The sequence below is a fragment of the Schistocerca piceifrons genome, chromosome 1 (assembly GCF_021461385.2).
Source record: "Schistocerca piceifrons isolate TAMUIC-IGC-003096 chromosome 1, iqSchPice1.1, whole genome shotgun sequence".
Lineage (NCBI taxonomy): Eukaryota > Metazoa > Arthropoda > Insecta > Orthoptera > Acrididae > Schistocerca > Schistocerca piceifrons.
In genome coordinates, this window is record NC_060138.1 from 760,663,838 (window position 1) to 760,689,554 (window position 25,717).

At 44.5% G+C, this 25,717-nt stretch overlaps 1 protein-coding gene across 1 annotated transcript in view; it reads left to right on the top strand.

The window, feature by feature from the left end:
• Positions 1 to 25,717, top strand: part of LOC124774909 (otoferlin-like) — a 188,459-nt gene that overhangs the window by 49,395 nt on the left and 113,347 nt on the right. The window contains exons 3-4 of the mRNA XM_047249587.1: positions 512 to 686; positions 19,684 to 19,835. Of these exons, the coding sequence (XP_047105543.1) occupies positions 512 to 686; positions 19,684 to 19,835 (327 nt within the window). The remainder of the gene's footprint in view (positions 1 to 511; positions 687 to 19,683; positions 19,836 to 25,717) is intronic.

Below are 25,717 nucleotides of genomic sequence, written 5' to 3' on the forward strand. Positions count from 1 at the left end.
CCTGTGATAATTAAATAAAATGTATCGTAGGTAATAGGTACTCTTTCAAACCATGATTTCTTTCAAGCACTCCTACTAACCTTATTGATTCACTCAATAAAGCAAGCTAGGAAACAAAACGCATTACAGAGGAAGGAGCGGACAGAAGGTATGGTGGGGATGGGAGATAAGCGGGTGGCCAGCTTGCACCTGTGTGCACACGGAACACCTGTTAATTGCACGCGTGCAAGTGCACCGCACATGTGCAGGATTCCTGCCCGTCCCTGATTTAGGTGATACATTTTTTTAGTATTTTGTGTCTGGACGAAAAATTACTTAGCATAGTTAACATAAATGGTACACCCTGGATATCATTTCTAAACCAGTAATCAAAATTCATATTGAGAATGTCTAAGTTGTGAACGAGAGTATAAACATTCGCATTGAAGATAAGATAGCACTCTGAATTGAGAACGGTCTGCATTTCCATTTCATCGTCTGCGACGGCTGGCGACTGATGCGGCGTGCGCAGGCCCGCACGAGCACGTGCAGGGGTAGTGGGTCCCCGGAGTGGAACGAGCGGCTGGTGTTCTACGACCTGCTGCCGCCCATGTGGCAGCGTGTGCGGCTGCAGGTGCGTCACGAGGACGCCGTGCTCGCAGCCGCGCACCTCGACCTGGCCACTGTCTCCAGCCCCGGACACGACGGTACGGGGGCTTCTCTGTTTTTTCTTACAGCATCATTCAAGTTATTTAGTACTGAAAATGTTCAATCAACATGTTCCTCCGCCAACTCGGTCAAACGGAGGGTCCAGAAGAGGCACAGAGATCTTTCTCCGGTTGCTCCGAAGACAACTATAAACGGGAGTATTCGTATACCATTTTTCGATGTGTTTCGAAACGCCACGTAACTTCCCAAAGGGGGTAGTGTGATCACTTCGGTCAAATAGCAATGGAACTATCTGAGAAATCTGGCATTGCCCGGTTATTTATTTATTCCAGTTTCTAGAAGTACACCTTCACCTCCCTTCCCTCTCTGTCCATCGCCTCCTTCCCTTTTTTTCTGTCCACCTCATTCTCCCCCCTACATGTTCTCCTCTTCCCAATCTCTCTGCGAATTTGCTCCTCCCTCCTCTCTTTGTCCATATCCTTCTCCATCCTCTCTTTCTTTGTCGATCACCAAGTCCCACATGTCTCTACCCATCTCCTCTTCTCCCTCTCTTTATCCATCCCCTCTTCTCCCTCTCTCTATCCATCTCTTCCCCTTTCTCTCTCTCAGTTCAGCTCCTCCTCCCCTGTGTCTGTCCATCTCCTTATCCCCCTCTTTCTGTCTGTCCATCTCCCACTCAACCTCTCTGTCCATCTAATACTCCCCCTCTCACTATACACCTCTTCCTCCCCCTTCTTCCTGCTCAGCTGTGTCCATCAGCACATATCCCCATAGTACACATTCTGATAGTACCTGCACAATATGCCAGTCATGCAGGTAGTCTAGATGTCAGGCATTACCAACCCTTGTCACCCCCAACCCCTATGGAAGTTAGGTGGTTCTTATCTCCACAATACTTTTTTCCAGACAATAAGTAGCATGTGTACCAAATTTGGTTTGGTTGAAATCAATCCATTGATTTAGGATATGATGTGGAACATACAAACATACCTAAATCAAATTTCATATATGTACAGATATAAACTGGTAACAGTAGGTGCTTAAAGGTTCCTAGACAGCTAGTGATCTATATAAATTGCTCAAAAAATGTTCTGCACCACCCTCATGACATTCATAGATTCTGTTTCGTGAATAGAAACCTGTTTCGCGATACCCTATTGAGCAAAGGAAACTTTACAGTCATCTGTATAATGGATGTAAAAATGGGTGTAAAAATAAACCAAAATTCTCAAAGCAGTTCAGTAGAGCACACAGTGCCTTAATCCGTCAATGGGACAATACAACTTGTGTATGATGTTCAGTCTGTTAATATGCCTTGAAGGGCTATCCAAAGCTTAGAACAGGCACGTATTGTTACTTCTTGGGACGCCTGATTGTCAGAAAGTGAATCGACGTACTCCATAGCAACGTTATTCGAACAGTCAACTGCTATATTGAAAACAGAAAACTGAAGATCTGTTTTGCAATGATCGCCATGTCAACAACGCCAAATAATGACTGCTACGTACAAATTATAGTCCATTGATACCCCAAGCGGAATGCAACCGAACTACGTGCCATGTTCGTGGAGGAAACCGGGAGTGCTGTGCCGACACAGACAGTACACACCCTTCTCCAGACGACCATTTACGTCTCTAAGAGTCCATTAAAAGTAGCAGTAAAACTACCCAATGCTGAAATGTACGAAGAAGGTAGGCAAGGAAACGCCTGGAAAGGAACCTGGGTCAATACCATCTGGTGCAGGATTCGTCTGATGCGCCATGATTGTCGTAGAAGAGTACAGAGGCAACCTGGTACCAATTACATCTCAGGCAAGTAGTTATCAGAGAGAAGGATCAGTCACGTTTTCAGATGGTATCACGCATCAATGTCGGGTGCCTGTCATTGCTGTCGAGGGTAATATGTAGCCTGTGGAACGTTGGGAGAAGATCTTCCAACCTATTTTTCAGCTCCACAGTTAAAATTTCAGCTATGGATTCGTCTTTCAAAACGATAACCCATCTATTGTCCCTCCCTTGGCCACTAGAAATTTTAATGAGAGTTCCTGATAAGACCACAAAGAACAAACAGACAGCAGCCTTGAAACTTTCCGCTGAAAAATTAATTATAACTACTGTTCCCTACTCTTACCAGGTCGTCATTTCTTCCTAGTATTAAATGATTTAAATAAATCTATCCTTTAGTGTTACTTTTGAATATGAAAATTGAAATTGAGCTTTTCATTAAAAATAAAATATTTAGTGCTGTGGATCTTCTTCTTGGCTGAAAATGAGGAAATTAATAATTTTACAATAATACGTGGCGTCTTCGGATTGCAACCGAGCGCACCTAAGCTTAAAGTTCTTCTTAGCAGCCAGCTTAAGAAAGAGCTTGTCAAGATCTGGGTCGTAATGCAGCTCTGAAAAATTCTTGGCGCTGTTATTGAAGAGCAAATCAGACGGATACGATTCTGAATAACTGTGATAGTCTGCGTCCATAGGCAAGTTCTACAAATTTTCGTCTTTCACAAAAGAGAATCTGTTCATTACAAAAGATCGTGTTGTTAAACAGGGATCTCACAGTACTACCAAGCATTCAAAATCTTAAGTCTTTTGATTGCTTGCACTTTATATCTTAATTACTAGCAGAGGAAAGATGAGCGTAATATTCACTTCAGAAATGAGAAAAATTTTACCTTTTAAGATAATAATTATTATTTCATAAAAACCGTTCTTCTCAGTTCTCAGCTATTAATATTCAGCCTCTTACAAGAGCGTTTATTGACAAAAATTAATATTTTCTGATATCTCGCAGCATGGCGGCTGTCGTTTCTTCACCTAACAATAGAAGTACACCTCCTTTGATAATACGTCCTTCCTCAGTCAAATTTGCTATCAGAAAAAAAATTATTAGTAAAGTCACGGCATACATGTTTGTTAAAATTCCCGGAACGCTAACAAGCCAACGATGTTATTTACAATGCTGCGCTTTCGCAGTCGAAAAGGATAATTCAGGCTATTTATAACTGAGAGTTTCACCCAGTATTTAGATGCGGTGTTGTTGTGGTCTTCAGTCCTGAGACTGGTTTGATGCAGCTCTCCATGCTACCCTATCCTGTGCAAGCTTCTTCAACTCCCAGTACGTACTGCAGCCTACATCCTTCTGAATCTGCTTAGTGTGTTCATCTCTTGGTCTCCCTCTACGATTTTTCCCTCCACTCTGTCCTCCAATACTAAATTGGTGATCCCTTGATGCCTCAGAACGTGTCATACCAACCGATCCCTTCTTCTAGTCAAGTTGCGCCACAAACTTCTCTTCTCCCCAATTCTATTCAATACCTCCTCATTAGTTATGTGATCTATCCATCTAATCTTCAGTATTCTTCTGTAGCACCACATTTCGAAAGCTTCTATTCTCTTCTTGTCCAAACTATTTATCGTCCATGTTTCACTTCCATACATGGCTACACTCCATACAAATACTTTCAGAAACGACTTCCTGACACTTAAATCTATACTTGATGTTACCAAATTTCTCTTCTTCAGAAACTCTTTCCTTGCCATTGCCAGTCTACATTTAATATCCTCTCTACTTCGACCATCATCAGTTATTTTGCTCCCCAAATAGCAAAACTCCTTTAATACTTCAAGTGTCTCATTTCCTAATCTAATTCCCTCAGCATCACCCGACTTAATTCGACTACATTCCATGATCCTCGTTTTGCTTTTGTTGATGTTCATCTCATATCTTCCTTTCAAGACACTGTCCATTCCGTTCAACTGCTCTTCTAAGTCCTTCGCTGTCTCTGACAGAATTACAATGTCATCGGCGAACCTCAAAGTTTTTATTTCTTCTCCATGGATTTTAATACCTACTGCGAATTTTTCTTTTGTTTCTTTTACTGCTTGCCCAATATACAGATTGAACAACATCGGGGAGAGACTACAACCCTGTCTTACTCCCTTCCCAACCAATGCTTCCCTTTCATGTCCCTCGACTCTTATAACTGCCATCTGGTTTCTGTACAAATTGTAAATAGCCTTTCGCTCCCTGTATTTTACACCTGCCACCTTCAGAATTTGAAAGAGAGTATTCCAGTCAACATTGTCAAAAGCTTTATCCAAGTCTACAAATGCTAGAAACGTAGGTTTGCCTTTTCTTAATCTAGCTTCTAAAATAAGTCGTAGGGTCAGTATTGCCTCACGTGTTGCAACATTTCTACGGAATCCAAACTGATCTTCCCTGAGGTCGGCTTCCACCAGTTTTTCCAATCGTCTGTAAAGAATTCGTGTTAGTATTTTGCAGCTGTGACTTATTAAGCTGATAGTTCGGTAATTTTCACATCTGTCAACACCTGCTTTCTTTGGGATTGGAATTATTATATTCTTCTTGAAGTCTGAGGGTATTTCGCCTGTTTCATACATCTTGCTCACCAGATGGAAGAGTTTTGTCAGGACTGGCTCTCCCAAGGCTGTCAGTAGTTCTAATGGAATTTTGTCTACTCCTGGGGCTTTGTTTCGACTTAGGTCTCTCGGTGCTCTATCAAACTCTTCACGCAGTACCATATCTCCCATTTCATCTTCATCTACATCCTCTTCCATTTCTATAACATTGCCCTCAAGTACATCTCCCTTGTATAGACCCTCTATATACTCCTTCCACCTTTGTGCTTCCCCTTCATTGCCTAGACCTAAGTTCTTGATATTCATACAAGTGGTTCTCCTTTCTCCAAAGGTCTCTTTAATTTTCCTGTAGGCAGTATCTATCTTACCCCTAGTGAGATAAGCCTCTACATCGTTACATTAGCCATGCCTGTTTAGCCATTTTGCACTTCCCGTCGATCTCATTTTTGAGACGTTTGTATTCCTTTTTGCCTGCTTCATTTACTGAATTTTTATATTTTCTCCTTTCATCAATTAAGTTCAATATTTCTTCTGTTACCCAAGGATTTCTACTAGCCCTCGTCTTTTTACCTACTTGATCCCCTGCTGCCTTCACTACTTCATCCCTCCATTCTTCTTCTGCTGTATTTCTTTCCCCCAATTCTTGTCAATTGTTCCCTTATGCTCTCCCTGAAACTCTGTACAACCTCCGGTTCTTTCAGTTTATCCAGGTCCCATCTCCTTAAATTCCCACCTTTTTGCAGTTTCTTCAGTTTTAATCTGCAGTTCATAACCAACAGATTGTGGTCAGAGTCCACATCGTCCCCTGGAAATGTCTTACAATTTAAAACCTGGTTCCTAAATCTCTGTCTTATCATTATATAATCTATCTGAAACCTTTTAGTATCTCCAGGGTTCTTCCATGTATACAACCTTCTTTCATGATTCTTGAACCAAGTGTTAGCTATGATTAAGTTGTGCTTTGTGCAAAATTCTATCAGGCGGCTTCCTCTTTCATTTCTTAGCCCCAATCCATATTCACCTACTACGTTTCCTTCTCTTCCTTTTCCTACTGTCGAATTCCAGTCACCCATGACTATTAAATTTTCGTCTCCCTTCACTACCTGAATAATTTCTTTTATGTCGTCATACATTTCTTCAATTTCTTCGTCATCTGCAGAGCTAGTAGGCATATAGACTTGTACTACTGTCGTAGGCGTGGGCTTCGTGTCTATCTTGGCCACAACAATGCGTTCACTGTGCTGTTTGTAGTACCTTACCCGCATTCCTATTGCTTTATTCATTATTAAACCTACTCCTGCATTACCCCTATTTGATTTTGTATTTATAACCCTGTGTTCACCTGACCAAAAGTCTTATTCCTCCTGCCACCGAACTTCACTAATTCCCACTATATCCAACTTTAACCTATCCATTTCCCTTTTTAAATTTTCTAACCTACCTGCTCGATTAAGGGATCTGACATTCCACGCTCCGATCCGTAGAACGCCAGTTTTCTTTCTCCTGATAGCGACGTCCTCTTGAGTAGTTCCCGCCCGGAGATCCGAATGGGGGACTATTTTACCTCCGGAATATTTTACCCAAGAGGACGCCATCATCATTTATCCATACAGTAAAGCTGCATGCCCTGGGGAAAAAATTACGGCCGTAGTTTCCCTTTGCTTTCAGCCGTTCGCAGTACCAGCACAGCAAGGCCGTTTTGGTTAGTGTTACAAGGCCAGATCAGTCAATCATCCAGACTGTTGCCCCTGCAACTACTGAAAAGGCTGCTGCCCCTCTTCAGGAACCATACGTTTGTCTGGCCTCTCAACAGATACCCCCCCGTTGTGGTTGCACCTACGGTACGGCTATCTGTGTCGCTGAGGCACAGTATTTAGATATATGTCACAATCTGCATTACCCGTTACGATATGATACTACATAGACCCTCTCGGGCACAAAATTTTGTGGTTACAACGTTTTGATGCCCTAAACCAGTTTATATCGTTCGAATTCGCTCACAGTTCAGAAAATGTTAGGTTGTTAGCAGTTTAGTATGACTGCTGACATATATACAAATAAGTTTGCAATGAACAGTATACCAAGTAATTTTGGTTTCAGGTTGGATGAAAAATATTCAATCCGCTGGAATAATCATTAACAATGATTCAGACTCACCAATTCGGGAGCTGCTGGCAAGGAAAACCAGCGGGTAAAGCCTGCCAATGAATCTGCCAACTGGTGGATACGGGATTGAGGTTACTTAGTAATAAAGTTTTCATTTGACAAAAGAAATAATTAACTGTCCCAGACCAACAAATAAACATTTCACAGAACAAATACATTGAAATAGTGGTTATTATTTTGTTGGTTATTAGTCTTTTTGATTTTAGTGCACACAATGCATAGTATTGTTGTGTGTGTTTTAAGTTCTTACATTTTGTAAACAACTGCAAGTAATACGACGACAGCGATATGTTGTCGAAGGATGCCGATGGTTGCAGAGACGGTCTTCTGGATGAGGTGTGGTTGGTTGGGACGATGGTGATGGAGGAACAGTAGAACCGGAAGTGGATCCAGGCCTCACAGCGCCAATATCGACGTTGTCGCCGGATGAAACAGAATACAACAAGAATGAGTAAAGCCAGATACTAATAATCCGACGGCGCCTAACTGAAATGAAACGAATGAAACAGATTTGCGTTCAATTTCTAAATGGTCGTTGTAGGAATCAGTAGTTTTGGGTTTGTGTATAGTTGCACCTTTTCGTGTAAAAAAAGAAAAAAAAGGAGAGAGAGACACGCGAACGAGCCACGTAATCTGAAGTTAGCACTTCAACAACACCATTGTCTATAATATCCACAGATACATATACTCCGACACAGGCTGTAATACGGCTGCCACGCCAGAAGTACGGAAGCAAACTTTAGCAATGGCACCTGAATTACCACATGTCCAGGTCCAGCACTAGGCTACTTCCTTGGTTTATGTGAAGAGCTTGGCGAAACTGTGTTGGGCAAACTGCCATAAATACAGCCTATTTCAGCTATGCAATGTTCCTCACTGTCTTCAGCCAGGTACAAGAGGTACCTCAGGCCGGTAATCAGCCTGATACGAATGATCTAGCAGTTGCAATTAGATGCTGCCTTTGATAGCTGCAGAACTATTGGCTGGGCCTAGGCCTGGGATTCGAACTGTGGCCTCTCAGCAGGGTAACCATCTTCTGGCCAACTTGTACCGACTTCAGGCTGGCTACCTGGGGTCCATGTTTTGCACCTGGACCAGCAGAGCTGCTATCTGCCCCATGGGGGCACACTCCGTTAATGCGAACTTGCCCTTGCAGCCCACCATCAATACATACGGCGATGGCGTGCTTCGCTGAACTTCGCACGCTCTAGTGCTTCCTGCTCTGAGTCGCTATCTGCAGCAGCCAACGTTTCTGACTTCTGCGAGTTTGTCATACCTGCTTGCCAACTACCTGCTGAGGCCTGACACAGCACTACACTGCCGCACTCTTCACAATGTAACTTCACATTCAAACGTGTGTGAGACTGGCCATGATCTATCTTCCTACCACAGTTGCTCACGGACGCTCTGTGAGTGCTTTAGGAATTTGTGTTCAACCTATGGCCTGCAAGGTAGGAGGACACCAGCAGTACGGACAGTGATGTAATCACACAATGATCTCAGTGTCGGTTCAACTACATTCCCTGTAAAGGAAACGTTATCGTTAACAGAAATGAGTGTATGGGTTCAGGCGTAACTGTATGTTAACAAAAAAATGAAATTCTTAGATTTTCGTTATTGAGTTTTATATTTACTCTAAGTATGACTTCATGACATATCAATCACAATAGTACAGGATGGTAAAATATTGATATTTGGTGTTCAAAACTGAGAAGTAAAATTCCTAACTATTCTACGGTTCTTTAATAGTAGTATGGTTGATGACCATGTCTGTCGATAAAATACAAACAAATTAAAACAGTTGGTCCAGAGATATCAATTAAGCTAAAAATGCACAATGGCTCAAATGGCTCTGAGCACTATGGGACTTAACATCTGTGGTCATCAGTCCCCTAGAACCTAGAACTAATTAAACCTAACTAACCTAAGGACATCACACACATCCATGCCCGAGGCAGGATTCGAACCTGCGACCGTAGCGGTCGCGCGGTTCCAGACTGAAGCGCCTAGAACCGCACGCCCACTGCGGCCGGCTAATGCACAATGAAAATACCCAAAATTGAATGGAGTCTGTACAGGGTACGTAAATATCACTGCAAATGTAAACAGTTCAATAACTTCACTCTGCAGTGGCTGGTCAATCCTTCTCGTTAGACTGGTATCTCAAGTTTCAGCTTCAATTAAGCCCGACAATCGTCAAACTGTTTATCTCCAGGTCTCAATTGAATGTCAATTGCTGGCTTTGCGTGAGCGCACGTGCTTACGTTTCGTCGGCTGTGGCAGTGGCTGCTGACGGCGAGCTGTGAACCTGAGACTCTATTCTAAATCTGTCTTGACTGTTAAACACCAGTCTGATACATTTCCTACGTCTTTGGTGGAGCTGAGGCTCCCTGTCGTTCCTTAGCTAAGTTAATTGGCATGGTACATGCTATTTGGATCCAATAGGGCAATGTCGTTGCCATCAAATCGCTCGCAAGCATTAACTGCCAGTGCCCGGTGCAATTCTCCATAGTCGGAGTCTTTGCAGTTTAACAAAAATTGGTTCAAATGGCTCTGAGCACTATGGGACTTAACTTCTAAGGTCATCAGGCACCTAGAACTTAGAACTACTTAAACCTAACTAACCTACGGACATCACACACATCCATGCCCGAGGCAGGATTCGAACCTGCGACCGTAGCGGTCGCGCGGTTCCAGACTGTAGTGCCTAGATCCGTTCGGCCACCCCGGCCGGCTGCAGTTTAACCCCTTAAGAGTTTAGATGAGCCTGAGAACAGTTGTTCACATAATTACTCTCGCAATCGTCTCAGCAAAGCGCGAGTCGCCTTGCTCAAACACTCGACGATTTGCTGGAAGAGGAGAGCCAATTTCTGTGTCTGCATTTGGCTATATCAAAGCTGGTGGCCACGCTTTCTCTTTCTGGCCAATCAGAGCGTACGTACTTGTTATAACTCCACCCACTAGAGTTTCTGTAATTTATCAGAGGCGTCGTTTCTTTCATAGGGCAGAGTTTAACTTCTGCTACGTAATACTGATATAAACAGCTTTTTTCCACATGGGCGTTTATTCGGGTGGCCACAGAGAGTCATCCATGTTCTGACTTGGATTTCTCCAGACGTTTATTTGCCATCTCCAGCCGTGTTCCTAAAGATAGGCTTTCCAAAATGTAGTCGTTGAAAGCAGGGACAAGAGCGGCTTTTTCCAGCGGTCTGCGCAGTGGCTGTGGCGTCGCATTGTCTGCTGGATATCCTGCTGTGAAGGTTTTGGCCTAACATGACACGGACGTTGCCATCGTAAAATTCTCCTTTTCTCAGAACTGCATGTGGTGACTCGGTTTTGGGAAATTGCTTGCATGCAGTCACTAGTGTGGATGTTAGTGGTTTATATTCACGAAATTATTTGGTTTGCCTATCATTAAAATTCGTACATTTTCATGTAACTATGTCGTGTGACATATCGATTTAACCGGAATTGTTTCAGGAATTCAATGTATGGTGTGCTATTTGTCTGACACCTTACAACCTCAGCTGCCAATCTGTATCTCAGAGCGCTGACTGCTAGTCGGCCACAACACGACTGGTGTACATTGAGGTGACGAGAGTCACGGGATACCTCGTAATGTCATGTCGGACCTCCTAGTGTAATGCGTAACGCAGGAACTCAATGTCCCCTGCAAAAGTATTGGACCTTGGTACCTCTATAAGCTGTCATAATAGCGAAAGTGTTGCCAGTGCAGGATGTTGAGCGCGAACGGATCTCTCAATTATGTACCATAAATGTTCGATGGGATTCTTGTTGGGTGACCTGGGTGGCCAAACAATTCACTCGAATTGTCCAGAATGTTCTTCAAACCAATCAAGAACAATTGTGGCCCCGTGACATAACAAAGTCGTTTGGGAACGTGAAGTACATGAATGGCTGCAATGGCCTCCAAATATCCGAACATAACCATTTCCAGTCTGTGATCGGTTCATTCGGATCAGACAACACAGTACATTCCATGTAAGCACAGCCCACACCATTATGGAGCCACCACCACCTTGCACAGTGCCCTCGTTGACAACTTGGGTGCTTGGCTTCGTGGGGTCTGCGCCCCTCTCAAACACTACCATCAGCTCTTAACAAATGAAATCGGGGCTCATCTGACAAGTACACCATTTTGCTGTTGTCTAGCGTCCAGCCAATATGGTCACGAGCCCAGGAGAGGCATTGCAGGCGACATCGTGCTGTCAGCAAAGGCACTCGCTTCGGTCGTCCGCTGCCACAGCCCATTAACGCCAGATTTCGCCGCACTGTCATAACGCATACATCCGTCGCACATCCTACTTTTATTTCTGCGCTTATTTCACGTAGTGTTGCTTGTTTGCTAGCGTTGACAACCCTACGCAAACGCAGACGCTCTCGTGTAGTTAATTGATGATTGTCGGCTACTGCGTTGTCCGTAGTGAAAAGTAATGCCGGAAATTGACACTGTGTGTCTCGGAATATCGAATTCCTTAACGGTTTCTGAAATGGAATGTCTCATTCATCTAGCTCCAACTACCACTCAGCGTTCAAAGTCTGTTAATTCCCGTAGTGCGGACCTAATCACGTCGGAAACGTTTTCATGTGAATCAACTGAGTGCAATGATAGCTCCGCCAATGTATTACCCTTATACATCTTGGATACGCGACACTGCCGCTATCTGTGTATTTGTATATCGCTATCGAATGACTTTCTGTCACTTCAGTGTAACGGAATACGAACGAAGGCAGCTGGAACCTATAGAGTGACAGCATATGTCTTCTTCTAACAATTTAATGTTCATCAACTGTACCAGTTTTAGATGCTCTGATTGCGCAAGACAATGCAGCAGGGAGGCATGAATGCAGTGTGGGACAACAGTTTACAGTTCAGCATAAGGATTTCGTAGATTAGTTAAAAGATAGAGAACGTATTACGGAAGGATAGCATTCCATTACCACCCGATAATCCTGCTTTAGGTCTTCCACTGTCACATAAAAACTTTTCAGGCGAATGTCAAGGTCATTGCTTCAAAAATACTGCAGCCGATTTTCTGCCTCGTCATTGCGAAATTGAGCGCGCGCTCTGCGTATGACGCCATTCATACTGACACGACGATGATGCTTAGTCTTCCTTCCTTAATCAACAAATTCACTTTCATGCGAGTGGCAAATCTGATTTGACAAGTTGATGTAGTCTGTCCACCATAACAAACTAGCTCATTTATCATTAAGTGATCCCGCATATTGGTAACGTGAAAAGCCTCCTACTTATTTTTTGACTAAGCTGAGTACATTACTAGTATGGCTTCAGTTGAAAATGCCTTGAAAATGTTCCCTTCTTCTGCAAATGTTGACCTACGAAAGAAAAGTAACCTTATCTGACTGCTAATTGATTGATATACTCAGAGGTAGGAACGACCTTGATAACACAACGAGTAATTTAAGGGGAGCTAGAACACGTATTTAAGTAAATGCAACATTACAAGTAATACACTCTAATCTTCTGATACGATATGCAGGTATAATTGTACTCTTTCTTATCGTGAGGATAGGTGTAATGAGGCTGTGAAACCTCGCATTGCTTGGCCTAACGCTTATTGTCAATGAACATGAAGTACAATGGAAAAATGGAAATGAGCATGTGGCATCGTTGGCTGGGAGACCCAAACTGGGGAAGTTCGGCAGGCAAGTGCAAGTCTTATTTCAGTCGACGCCACGTTGGGCGACTTGCGCACCGTTGATGAGGATAGACCAACTCCCAGTCCACGAGCGGAGAAAATCTCCAACCCGGCCGGGAGTCGAACCCGGGCCCGCTGCACGGGAGGCAAGCACGTTACCACCCAGCTAAACAGGCGGACAGGCGGACATAAAGTACACTAATCATTCCGAAAATGCAAGGGATCGAAGTTCTTAGCAATACAAAGCTTTCAAACATTATACTTGCTGCAAAATGGATGCAAAGAATTCGAAAATTCTTCTTCTGATTCTGTCTTATCTAAAAACAATTCTGCTCCAGGAAGAACGTGTCAAGCGAATTTGTTTGCAACTATTACCGATTTTAAGTAAGAACACATGAACACATGGAAATTCTCAGGAAAACGTGTTAATTTTCGGAAGTGACTGTCGGATGAAAATAAAAGAAGATAATTTTAGAATAATTTATCAACAGTGGAAAAATGCTCCTGTCGAAACACTAAAAAGGAAAGTATGTCACTCTTTAAAAGACTCTGTCAGGAAAGTGAGGAACCAGTTGCTTAAATCCTCATAAAAAATCGACATGTGTAAATATTCGCGCTCTTTTAGCACAGAACATTCTGAATTCTTTTACCCAGTCTCTTTTTCTAATTAAGCCTTCGTACTCAGCATCTACATATCCCTGCCAGAGCACATATGTATCTCTTCCACTGTCTTCTTTTTCTCATCGATTTACAGTGCATCGCACTTTCGCCGTCTCCTCTCTCACTTACAATGTCTCCTTGTGTCTTTCTTTCCCACTGCCACTGTCTGCACCATATCTTCGCAGATCAAAATCTCTGAAGGGTTTTGATGATTGGAGGGGAGGTGTTCAAGCTTATATTTTACTCTACGTCCACGTGTTTAAAATTTAAGCCAAAAATGCTCCCTCTTCTGTACCTACCTTTTAAAGATTACCGGTCTGGGAGGGTCCAGATCCCCCGTGACTACGTGTGGTATCCATTCATCTACTTTTTTTTTTTTCATTTCCTCTTTCTCCTCTCTCGCATTGCTTCTGTCTCCAACAATCTTACTTTCTCTTTTACTGCCACTGCCTCTCACCGACCGTTAGTATCTCCTCTCCCTTTGGCTCCTACTGCTATTGCCTTCATCCATCTCTATTTCATTGCCGCTTTCTCTCTCCCACTATCACTGTCTCCTCTCTCTTTCCTCCCACTGGCACTGCCTCCACTGCACGGAGTGTCCGCGCGGTGTATGGCGTCATGACACGGATTGTGCGGCTCCTCCCGCCGGAGGTTCGAGTCCTCCCTCGGACATGGGTGTGTGTGTTGCTCTTAGCATACGTTAGTTTAAATAGTGTGTAAGACTAGGGACCGATGACCTCAGAAGTTTGGTCTCTTAGGAATTCATACACATTTGAACATTTGGCACTGCCTCCTCTCACTCACACCGTCTACTACAATGCAAGAAAAGCTCGAAAATATTCGCACACTAAAATTTTTGTCAAGGAAGGCGAAATGAGGATTGGGAAAGTTGGTTTCCAACTATTTGTCAGTCTTTTAACGAGGCCCATATTCGCCTTTTCTTCGCTCCAAAAGGAGCATTTCTCCGCTGGTTTCCTTATTTTTCTCGCCGCAACTACAACCAAATGTGCTGCTTATATGGATCTAAAGTTTTGTCAGTTTATTTATAGACCTTGACATCTTCTTATACTTCGAGACATGTAAACAATAAGCAAGTATGCGTAATGTAAGGTTAATGCAAATTCGTCTGCTGTATATCTTTTTCCGGGTACGTTGCCCATCGATCGCAATTTACCGAAAACGCTCGGATAATGTTTTGTATCTTAAAAGAGCAAAAATTTTCTTAGAAATACCCTGTCCAGTCACATTAATATGTCTACTTTCAAAACCCTGAATAATAACCCATTGCAGCATGGACCGCTGCGGAACGTGTGGGAGGAGAATCAATGAGGTTCTGGAAGGTGCCGACAGGGATACAGAGCCATGCCGACTTCAGTGCCGTAGACAGCTGCAATAGGTTTCTCGTTTGAGGAGATCGAGGTGGTCCCATAGATTTTCGGTTGGGTTGAAATCCAGGAAATTTGGTGGCTACGGGTACACGGCAAACTCGTCCTGGAGGTCTTGGAACCACCAGGCACGTGCACTGCGAGCTGTGTGAAACGTTGTATTATTCTCCTGGTAGATGCGACCGTGCAGAGGAATAAGAAACAGCATGTAGAGGTGGACATGGTCCCCAAGCATAGATACATACCTGTGTTGACCCATTGTGGCTTCCAAAATGACGATATCACCCAACATTCCCCAGGCCATAACGCTCCCTTCTCCGGTCTGGATCCTTCCGATGATTGTTGCAGGATGTTTGCCTTCAGACGTCTGCCGCGCGGGATTAGCCGATGACCTTAGCAGTTACGTCCCATAAGAATTCACACAAATTTGAATATTCACACTTTCAGACGTTTCACACCGTACACGCCAATGGCCATCTATGCGATGGAGCATAAAATACGATTCATCTGAAAAGGTTACCCGTTGTCTCTCAGTGGACGTCCAGTTGCGGTTTTGCCATGCAACTTCCAGCCTTCGTCACCGCTGAACAACTGTCAGCTTGGGTGCATGAAACAGGCGCCTGTTGCGGAGGCCCGTACGCAGTAATGTTCGCCGAACTGTCGTTGAGAAGACACTATTTGTAGACCCTTGGTTCCTTTGGGCTGTCAAATGTTCAACAGCTGCTTGTCTATTTTCCCGAACACATCTCCGCAGCCGTCGCTCATCCCTCTTATCAATGGCCCGTGCTTCACCACAGTTGCCTCGGCGCCGGTTTTGGATAGCGGTATTTTGCCATGCACGGGGTAGTTTAACCAGACGGCGCTTGAACAGTTTACAGACTTAGCCGTTTTGGAACTGCTTCAACTATTGGCCCGAAAGCTAATGATCATACCGTCCAGGAAATCAGATAAATCGCTCCGTTTCAGCATCATGAAAACGACCGCACTATTTACCGCGTCCCCCCAACAATCTTTATATACCATCCACTGTTAGTGCTGCCACCTGTCGTCTGTAAGTGGTTATTGCATGCCGAAGCCGAACATAGGCGGTGATCATATTAACGTGACTGGACCACGTATTTTACTGAATTTGCGGACTTTCAAGTTTCACATAATTTTTGATAATCATTTTAAGTCCTATTCAGGCATGTTAAGACCCTTTGTAGCCCATTTTTTGTCACTGCAGTACCGCTTTGGGTACATTTGTATAGGGGTGTAGTGCCCATTATAGAGAAGTAACACGTCACAATGTTCTATTGGTTAAAAAGTACTGAATTAATCATAACCTCAGAAACTTTGCGATGACCCTAGAACCTTACCATACGTTTACTACGGGAGTTAAAACTACATTTACGCCTCACACCGGATAGTACATGCATAAGCATGGTAACCCTGAGCCGTTTTAAAAGTTCTCCGAGTACATCCTTTTAAGAACATATGGTAAAAATTTCGACGATTTTCCATGAGCATAAATAATGCAACTAGCCATCCCTACAACTGGTACTTTTCGTAGTAAAAAATCATGCTTTTTCGGGGTTCTTTTAGGAACAGCCCATAAACGAATAGTGCTTTTGTAAGCTGCGTAATGACCACCCCGGACCACACCTAATGCAAAAGAACCAACTGATGTGCCCAATTTGTTTGGACTGGAAGAACTGTATGATGTTTAAATTCCGACGCAGTACTGTAAGATAGCTACAGTACGTCCGTTCTGCCGATAGGCAAGCAAATGGTCGTTAGACCAAGAGCTATCCAAAATACTTGACCTCTTATCTCTGTGATCAGTAGAAACCGAGAGGTGATCCCCTGGAAAACCGCATATCCGCGCGTCACTTTTTGGATCATGTTTGTGCCGCGCGCTGTCGTACACGGTCCAATTATTCGACTAACAAATGAGAAAGTGCCATAGCAAGATTACAGTTGTCCTCTAACAGACCACGTGGAGAACAATTCCACTAAGCGTTTGAATTAGTACAAAACGGAAGCCTATAGAATTTTAAATTCCGATTGCAATATTAAATAAGTGTGAGGGCAACGTTTGTCACGGGCTACTGCCGCGTATGAATAGATGAAATAACGACGTTGATCCCTGAATGTGGAACAAGGCCTTTCGGTTTAAACAACAGACTGAATGGTACGGGAGAGTATTGTACCTGAAGGGTGGGGTACCTAGGATCGCGTGATTTTCCTAGTCCGTGTTTCAACCTAGCGACTGATTTTAAAATCATATCACGGAATGCGCTCTAGAAACCGCCGTTTGCAGTTTTCGGTATTTTTTAGTGTTTCTGTTGTTGTGAGATATGTGGCTGTGTTTTGTGCAGCGTTTGTAAATATTGCGAATTTAGGTTTCTTTAATGTCTTAATAATTTTCCCCGTTTTGAATGTGAAATTTTGTGTTTGTTGCCAAAAGCTGTTGGTTCAAAAGCTTTTTAACTTTTAACTGATTTTTAGATAATATTTCTTCTTAATTTGGTTTGATGTACTGCTTATTGGTATGTAGTGTAGTAATAACACGTTGACTACTAATTACAGTACTCGAAAGATTTTCTCCACTGCAGCACTTTGAATAGAATATTTTCCTCAGGGTACATGATCATGTATCTTGGAATAATTTTTTACATTAGGGAAAAAAAAACTTTTCCGGAGTAATTTTTGTAATTTCAGAAAAAGACTGCAGCAAACATAAAGTGCTGGCTGAAAGCAGTCACACATGCGCTTCCTTGCTCGTGCTATGAATGTTAGAAATTATATCTTGTTTACATCCACTAATGGGCGATGTAACGATCATTGTTGGCGATCGCTTGTACATATGTATGGCTAAAAGGGGACTGTAACAACATTTGATTCATGATTAACGTTGTAATTTACATAACCAACTGCGATTTTCACTTTAGGGCGAATTATGTCTAAAAAATACGACGATTTGTAATGAATGTCACCCTGAACAACATTTTAGATTGATCTGAGGATGGCTCAGTAGTGAGCCGTGAATGGTAATCAGTAAAGAAAATTTGCCATCTTCATAGGTATTTTATACACACGCTTTAAATCAATAGGTCGCGTATCTCCCCATTGACAATGTCAAGGAAAAATATAAAATAAATGCTATCACTTAAAAATGGAATAAAGTAATATATTAAACTTCTATTACAGGGCTGGCTAGAGGCTGAAGCCTGAAAAGTGTTCCGAGATACAATACTCTCGCCTGCAGCTATAAAGCTGAAATCTCTGTAAATACCGAACGAGGTGGCGCAATGGTTAGCACACTGAACTCGCATTCGGGAGAACGACGGTTCAATCACGCGTCCGGCCATCCTGATTTAGGTTTTCCGTGATTTCCCTAAATCGCTCCAGGCAAATGGCGGGATGGTTCCTTTGAATGGCCGCGGCCGACTTCCTTCCCTATCCTTCCCTAATCCGATGAGACCGATGACCTCGTTGTTTCGTCTGTTCCCCCAAACAACCCAACCCAACCCCTCTCTGCAAATGAAACATTACGCCAATGCGCAGATGCTAACTACAATTTAACAATAAACTCCTGTTTGTTGTAGCGTAGAAATGGCCATCGAAATGAAACATCAAATTCATGGAGTGTAGCCAGCGTTTTCGTAATGTATTTAGCCCTAAAGCTCCCGGAAACAGCTCGGTTTGTGCCGCGCGCTGCTCAGAATCTGCCACGTTGATACGCGATTGATCAGGCAGCTACTCCTGTAAATTATAGTGTATGGATATACATTCGCTGTGTAGCGGATAGACTGTGACATTTCGTAACAGACAAAATCTCTATATAGTATGTCTTTGCAACTCGCCTGTGACTAACATTTCACGTAAAGATAAATGATTTGAAAGATTTTTAATGGACTGCTTTCAACGTCAAGGGCTGTTATATTGGTGGCAATACTAATGGCCTTAAACATTAAAGGTCTTACCTGCTCTTGTGATGGAGACAATTACGCTTGGTTCAGATACTGTGCTCGAGGAGCGTTCAATAAGTAGTGCAACACTTTTTTTTTGTTTTGTTTTTTGAAAGGTTGTTTCTATTAAGGATCCTAATACACCTTATTATTCCCCACTCTTTTGGCTACAAAATCCTGTTTTTCAACATAATCTCCGTTCAGTGAGACGGCCTTAAGCCTCCTTACCGGGAGGGCCTGTATGCCTACAGATGGAAGTCCTCTGTTAGGCGTCGAGGAAAACAGCGGGCACACACCTTTGAGTACCCCAAGTGGTGGACGAGTGTGTCAGCACCACAAAAGAGAAGCGAGGTGTTCGATTGTGATCCGTCGATCACCTCGATTGAGAGTGTCCGCACGTTCCAACATTGCAGGGTCATAGCAGTGTGTGGCCGGCTGGCAAGTGGGTATGCGCCTCGCCCAACGACTCACCATGTTTTTTTCAGGTCTCCGTAGTCATTCTTCAAGCGTCTATGAATGTGTATGATGGTCTAGTTTCCCGCCAAAAGAAACTCAATGACAGCTCTCTTTTTGGAACGCATCTCCGTTACTGACGTCACTTTCAAGGCTACGTATAGCACCGCCACCTATCGGATCTTCAGGAAACTCTAGGGGCTGAAGAGGGAATTTCCACGATATCCAGCAACGAATTCCGCATTTTTTCAACTGAAATCGCCCGAGAAAAAAAGTGTTGCATTATTTACTGAACGGCTGTCGTGCTATGTGCCTGTGCTATCAGCGCAGTGGGAACGTTTCCTTGTTGCAGGTTTCCTGCCGACGTTCGGGCCTGCGTACTTGTACCTGTACGGGGGGGACGCGGCGTACCGCGGCCGGCTTCTCGTCTCGCTGCGCACCGTGCCAGACGCCGAGGTCACCACTGGCGGCACCGCCGTCGAGCCCTTGCCGGCCCTCGACGAGGTGACTGCGTGTATTAGGAGACAAGTTAGCCTGTGCTGCGAACCACTACGATGCACAATCCCTGGACGAAATAAGAAGACCGGGTAAAATAATAGTCATGCTTGTGCGGAGCAGAAGTGAAACGGGAGAAACAGGCTGACTCGTGCCAGTATATAGGGTGTCAAAAAAGTATTCCATATTTTGAGAAGTAATAGTATGCACCAGAACGTGAAAAAGTCCAGTAAACATGGGATCTAAAATGAGCACCTCAGCAGCTATGAGCACTTGTTCATCTTGGCTAACGAGAAACATATCTCTTCTGCTGCTAGCGCTTTCCTAGTAAGAACTACCTACAGAATGCAGTAAACAAACTAGGATACATTCCTCTGTTATTGTCTATGGATACAGCACGCGGTAAAAAGATATTAGTGTTGTTAGTGTATACATTATTCATAAATTTAGGTAAGTGCAGCACATACATTAGTTCTAGTGGAACCAGGTTGTATTTTGGTAAATTTGTGAAATGATTTTCCATTACAGTTTTATCTTTGCTTTCCCAAGCATAATGGAAGCCTCGGGTTGTGTGGTATCATATAACAGTAACACCCCACAGGCACCGTAGCACGGAATTGTAAGTTTCCATTTGACGCCGATAGCGGTCGTGGGGGATGTGGCGGACCCAGTGATGCGCCCCCACTGAGTCATGCCTCCAGCGACTCTGGATTATGACCGCCCTCTGTTGCCGAATATAGGACGTCTGCGGCAGCTGTCCATGCCAATTGTGCTTGCAGGCACATCGCTACACGAAGCTCTGTTGCAGAATATAGGACGGCTGCGGCAGCTGCCCATACCCATTGCGCTTGCAGCCACATCGCTACACGAAGCTAAGCAGACACTGCCTAGTTGCAGCCCCATCACCATCGTTGTTGCTGTTGTAATAGCTGGATTCTATTTCTTGTTGTGTCATTAGTAATGATTCTTCGTCCGTTTGGAGAAATAGAAGTCAGGTCAATCTTCTGTTTACTGTGTTAACTTGTTCGCTAATCATTTCTTCTCCTGTGCAGATTTCCTCCGACGACAGATACTGCACCAGTCTGTAGCCCACCTGTCCTTACCATTGTGTACGAAGTCATACGCAATATGAGGCGATGAGTCATCGAGCCTACGAGTTGCAGTCCAGTCTAGTTGCTTTCCTCCTAGTCTCTTGCCTATTTGATTTTTGTTTTGTTTTTTGTTTTTCATTGTCTTTTGTTGGTACCCACTGTTTGCTTTGCTTGTGCTCTTCATGTTCTAGGTTTTGGTGTTACTGCTTTTGCACCCACTTTTTCTTTCTCTGTTCTATTTTTCCTTTTCGTTGTTTGACTTTGTGCGTTGCTTAGTTTACAGTGGCTGCTGCGCCGCTATCTCCAGCTGCGTCGCAATCTGCAGGTGCGCCGCCTGCAGTTGATCTAACTCAGTTTATTCAGCTTCAATAAATGACGCAACTGCTTGAAGTGATGAATCGCATCATGATGGCGCAGATGACTTCACACACGACGCCGGACCCAACGGCAGCGCCACCGCCTACACCGCCATCATTTCGTGAGTTTGACTAGGCGAAGAAAGACTGGACAGTGTACCTCGCACACTTCAATGCGAACATCGCAGCACATTGCACACAAGCTACTGACAAACATTCTTATTTCTTGGCCATGGTGGTAGTGAATATTTATCGGCTGTGTGTGAAAGTGTTTCTGACATCGTGCCCTTAGTTGGAAGAATATGAGGACCAGTTGCTGGCGCTTACGAAGTATTTTGGCGACAAGATTCAAGTGGGGGCTGCCCTTTACAAACTCTGTACGTTGCATAAGCAGTTTGGACAAACATACCGTCAATGGGTGATTAAATTGCAAGGCCTTACTGGACAGTGTAGGTTTAAATGTGACTGTGGCAACTGCTACAGTGATACAACGGTTTGAGATGCCATCACCACAATGTAGCTGACTCTCGAATTCGGAAACAGTTTCTTAAATACGCAGACCCCTCCTTGCAACAGGCTCCGGAGATTCTATACTACACTCCTGGAAATTGAAATAAGAACACCGTGAATTCATTGTCCCAGGAAGGGGAAACTTTATTGACACATTCCTGGGGTCAGATACATCACATGATCACACTGACAGAACCACAGGCACATAGACACAGGCAACAGAGCATGCTCAATGTCGGCACTAGTACAGTGTATATCCACCTTTCGCAGCAATGCAGGCTGCTATTCTCCCATGGAGACGATCGTAGAGATGCTGGATGTAGTCCTGTGGAACGGCTTGCCATGCCATTTCCGCCTGGCGCCTCAGTTGGACCAGCGTTCGTGCTGGACGTGCAAACCGCGTGAGACGACGCTTCATCCAGTCCCAAACATGCTCAATGGGGGACAGATCCGGAGATCTTGCTGGCCAGGGTAGTTGACTTACACCTTCTAGAGCACGTTGGGTGGCACGGGATACATGCGGACGTGCATTGTCCTGTTGGAACAGCAAGTTCCCTTGCCGGTCTAGGAATGGTAGAACGATGGGTTCGATGACGGTTTGGATGTACCGTGCACTATTCAGTGTCCCCTCGAAGATCACCAGTGGTGTACGGCCAGTGTAGGAGATCGCTCCCCACACCATGATGCCGGGTGTTGGCCCTGTGTGCCTCGGTCGTATGCAGTCCTGATTGTGGCGCTCACCTGCACGGCGCCAAACACGCATACGACCATCATTGGCACCAAGGCAGAAGCGACTCTCATCGCTGAAGACGACACGTCTCCATTCGTCCCTCCATTCACGCCTGTCGCGACACCACTGGAGGCGGGCTGCACGATGTTGGGGCGTGAGCAGAAGACGGCCTAACGGTGTGCGGGACCGTAGCCCAGCTTCATGGAGACGGTTGCGAATGGTCCTCGCCGATACCCCAGGAGCAACAGTGTCCCTAATTTGCTGGGAAGTGGCGGTGCGGTCCCCTACGGCACTGCGTAGGATCCTACGGTCTTGGCGTGCATCCGTGCGTCGCTGCGGTCCGGTCCCAGGTCGACGGGCACGTGCACCTTCCGCCGACCACTGGCGACAACATCGATGTACTGTGGAGACCTCACGCCCCACGTGTTGAGCAATTCGGCGGTACGTCCACCCGGCCTCCCGCATGCCCACTATACGCCCTCGCTCAAAGTCCGTCAACTGCACATACGGTTCACGTCCACGCTGTCGCGGCATGCTACCAGTGTTAAAGACTGCGATGGAGCTCCGTATGCCACGGCAAACTGGCTGACACTGACGGCGGCGGTGCACAAATGCTGCGCAGCTAGCGCCATTCGACGGCCAACACCGCGGTTCCTGGTGTGTCCGCTGTGCCGTGCGTGTGATCATTGCTTGTACAGCCCTCTCGCAGTGTCCGTAGCAAGTATGGTGGGTCTGACACACCGGTGTCAATGTGTTCTTTTTTCCATTTCCGGGAGTGTATGAAGATTCCTACGAAACCCCAGCAGACGGTTTTGAGGTAGGGCCTGCTTGTTCTATAGACAGCCGCCACAAACAGGCCTCACAGCTGCTGGCAAACAGCGGCCCGGCTGGTCACGTAAATACGTGTTGCGTCCAGCACAAGGTGTGGAGTCGTGTTACGGCACATGATCTCCGATCTTACCCCTCCCGTGAACTGACTAGCTTTTTTGTGGCAAACGGGGACATGTACAGTCTGTGTGCTTACAGAAGCGTAAGGCAGTAAAGGCACACCCTTCTGCTATTCCTTCAAGCAAATCATTGTGTAGTTTGTTGTCAAAGCCCCACAGTGTCGTTTGAGCAAACCAATAGTGTAATAACATTTTTGGAAGATGACTATTAACAGTTGTCAAGTAATGTATCAAATGCATGCTTGGGTTTTAAATAAAAAAAGCAGCTAATGTTCAAACATGCATTTTATATATCAGTCAAATGGCCGTTCAGGGAAGGCTTCCAACTCGTCTGTAGTGCTAAATCAAGACAACAAACTTTTTGTGTCTTATTATTGTTGGACAGACAGTCCGTTTGCAATTCGACACTGGCGCTTCAGTCACTTTGTTCGACCGTAGCACTTACGAATTGCTTGGCAAACCTAAGTTGTGCACACTGCGCCATATGCTGACGACGTATAACGACCAAGATTCCTGCCCTAGGCACTTGTAGTCTTCCTCTAACTTTCCGAAATTTGACGATAATAGTGTCATTTACCATGTGTTACTTCCGAGAGAGTGCTAATATTTTTGGTCTAGACTCTTTTGATTTGTTTGGCTTAAGCATTTAGGACAATGCACTTTCTGTTTCTTCCTTTGATCCTTGAGAGAGTGTTGCTAAGTTATGTGCCGAACTTCAGTATTTGTTTTCTAACGGTTTCGGCAAAGCCATTAATTTTGTTACCCATGTTACAGTGAAGGAAAACGTACAGCCACGTTTTGTTATAGCTCGTCCTATCCATCAGTTTCTTCGAGAACAGGCAGCTCAGGAATTTACTGCGTTACAGGAAAGTGGGGTCTTGGCATCCATTACTGCTAGTCAGTGGGCGTCCCATCTTGTCATTCTAGAGAAACCGCCCGACTGGCTCCCGTTGTGCGCTGATTTTAAGAAGACTGTGAGTCCTCAGTCATTGACAGTTATCCCTTCCCGCACCCGGAAGAATTGATGGATAAACTGGATGACGGTCGCTACTTTTCCAAAATTGATAAGCGCGACACTTACTTGCAAATCACTCTGGATGAGCAGTCGCAAGAGGTCAGCCTTATTAACACTCAGCTGTGTCTCCTTCAGGTATTTCAGGTTGCTGTTTGGCAGTGATTTCACATCCGCCATATTTCAGCGCTTTCTGGAGCTACTGACTGCTAAAATTCTTTTTTGCTCGAATTATTTGCGTAACATTGTCTCAGGTCGCATTCCTGAAAAACACATTAGCAATCTTCGCACTCTGTTTCAAGTGTTGTCTGCAGCTAGCCTTACTGTAAAAGAGGCAAGTGCTTTTTTTTTCAGATAGATCTTTAATACTTTGGACGTGTCGTTGACAGTATCCACCCATTGTGATCACATTTGCTTGCCACCCATGACATTCAACCCTCACACAGTTTACGAGAATTGCAGTCTGCGTTAGCAAAGTTCGTCTATGACATCCGATTTATACCTAACGCCACTCAAGATTTGGCTCCCGTGCACCGTTCGCGCAGGAAGAATATTCCTTTTGCGTGGTCGCAAGTGTGTCAATCTACTTTCCAAAAGTTGAAAGATGCTTTGCTTAGTAAACAACGCCTTGTTCAAACCTGTGGTCTTGGCTGTGGATGCTTCCTCGTACGGCACCAGTGCAGTTTTATAGCATAAATTTGGTTCTGTTGACAGGCCGACTGCCTTCGTTTTGAAGTTGTTGAACTAAGTTCAGTGTAATTATTCGAAAATCGAAGGCTCTCCCCGTTGTCTGTGGCGTCACTAAGTTTCACCAACATCTTTATGGCAGAAACTTTTACTTGGTGACTGGTCATAAACCTCTACAATCTTTGTTCAGACTTTCTCAGTCAGTCCCAACTCGCAGAGCGCAGAAGCTGCAACAGTGGGCCCTTCTCTTGTCAAGTTACCAATATGAGGTTGTGTATCGGTCCACTTCTAAGCATGCCAATGCAGATGCTCTTTCTCGCCCGCCTGTTGGACAGCTACCGCATTCGACGAGTCCTCTGCTTCTTGAGGCTTCATTGATGCACAAAACACAGACGCTTTGCATAACTTTCCACTTAATTACCGGAAAATTGCCGAGGCTACAGCACCGGTTCCTGATTTGCAGATTCTGTTGCACTACATCCGCACTGATTGGCTGCGTTCAGCCAGACAGATTCGTAGCTCTTTGGTTGGCCGATATTTTGCCCACCGGCACGCCCT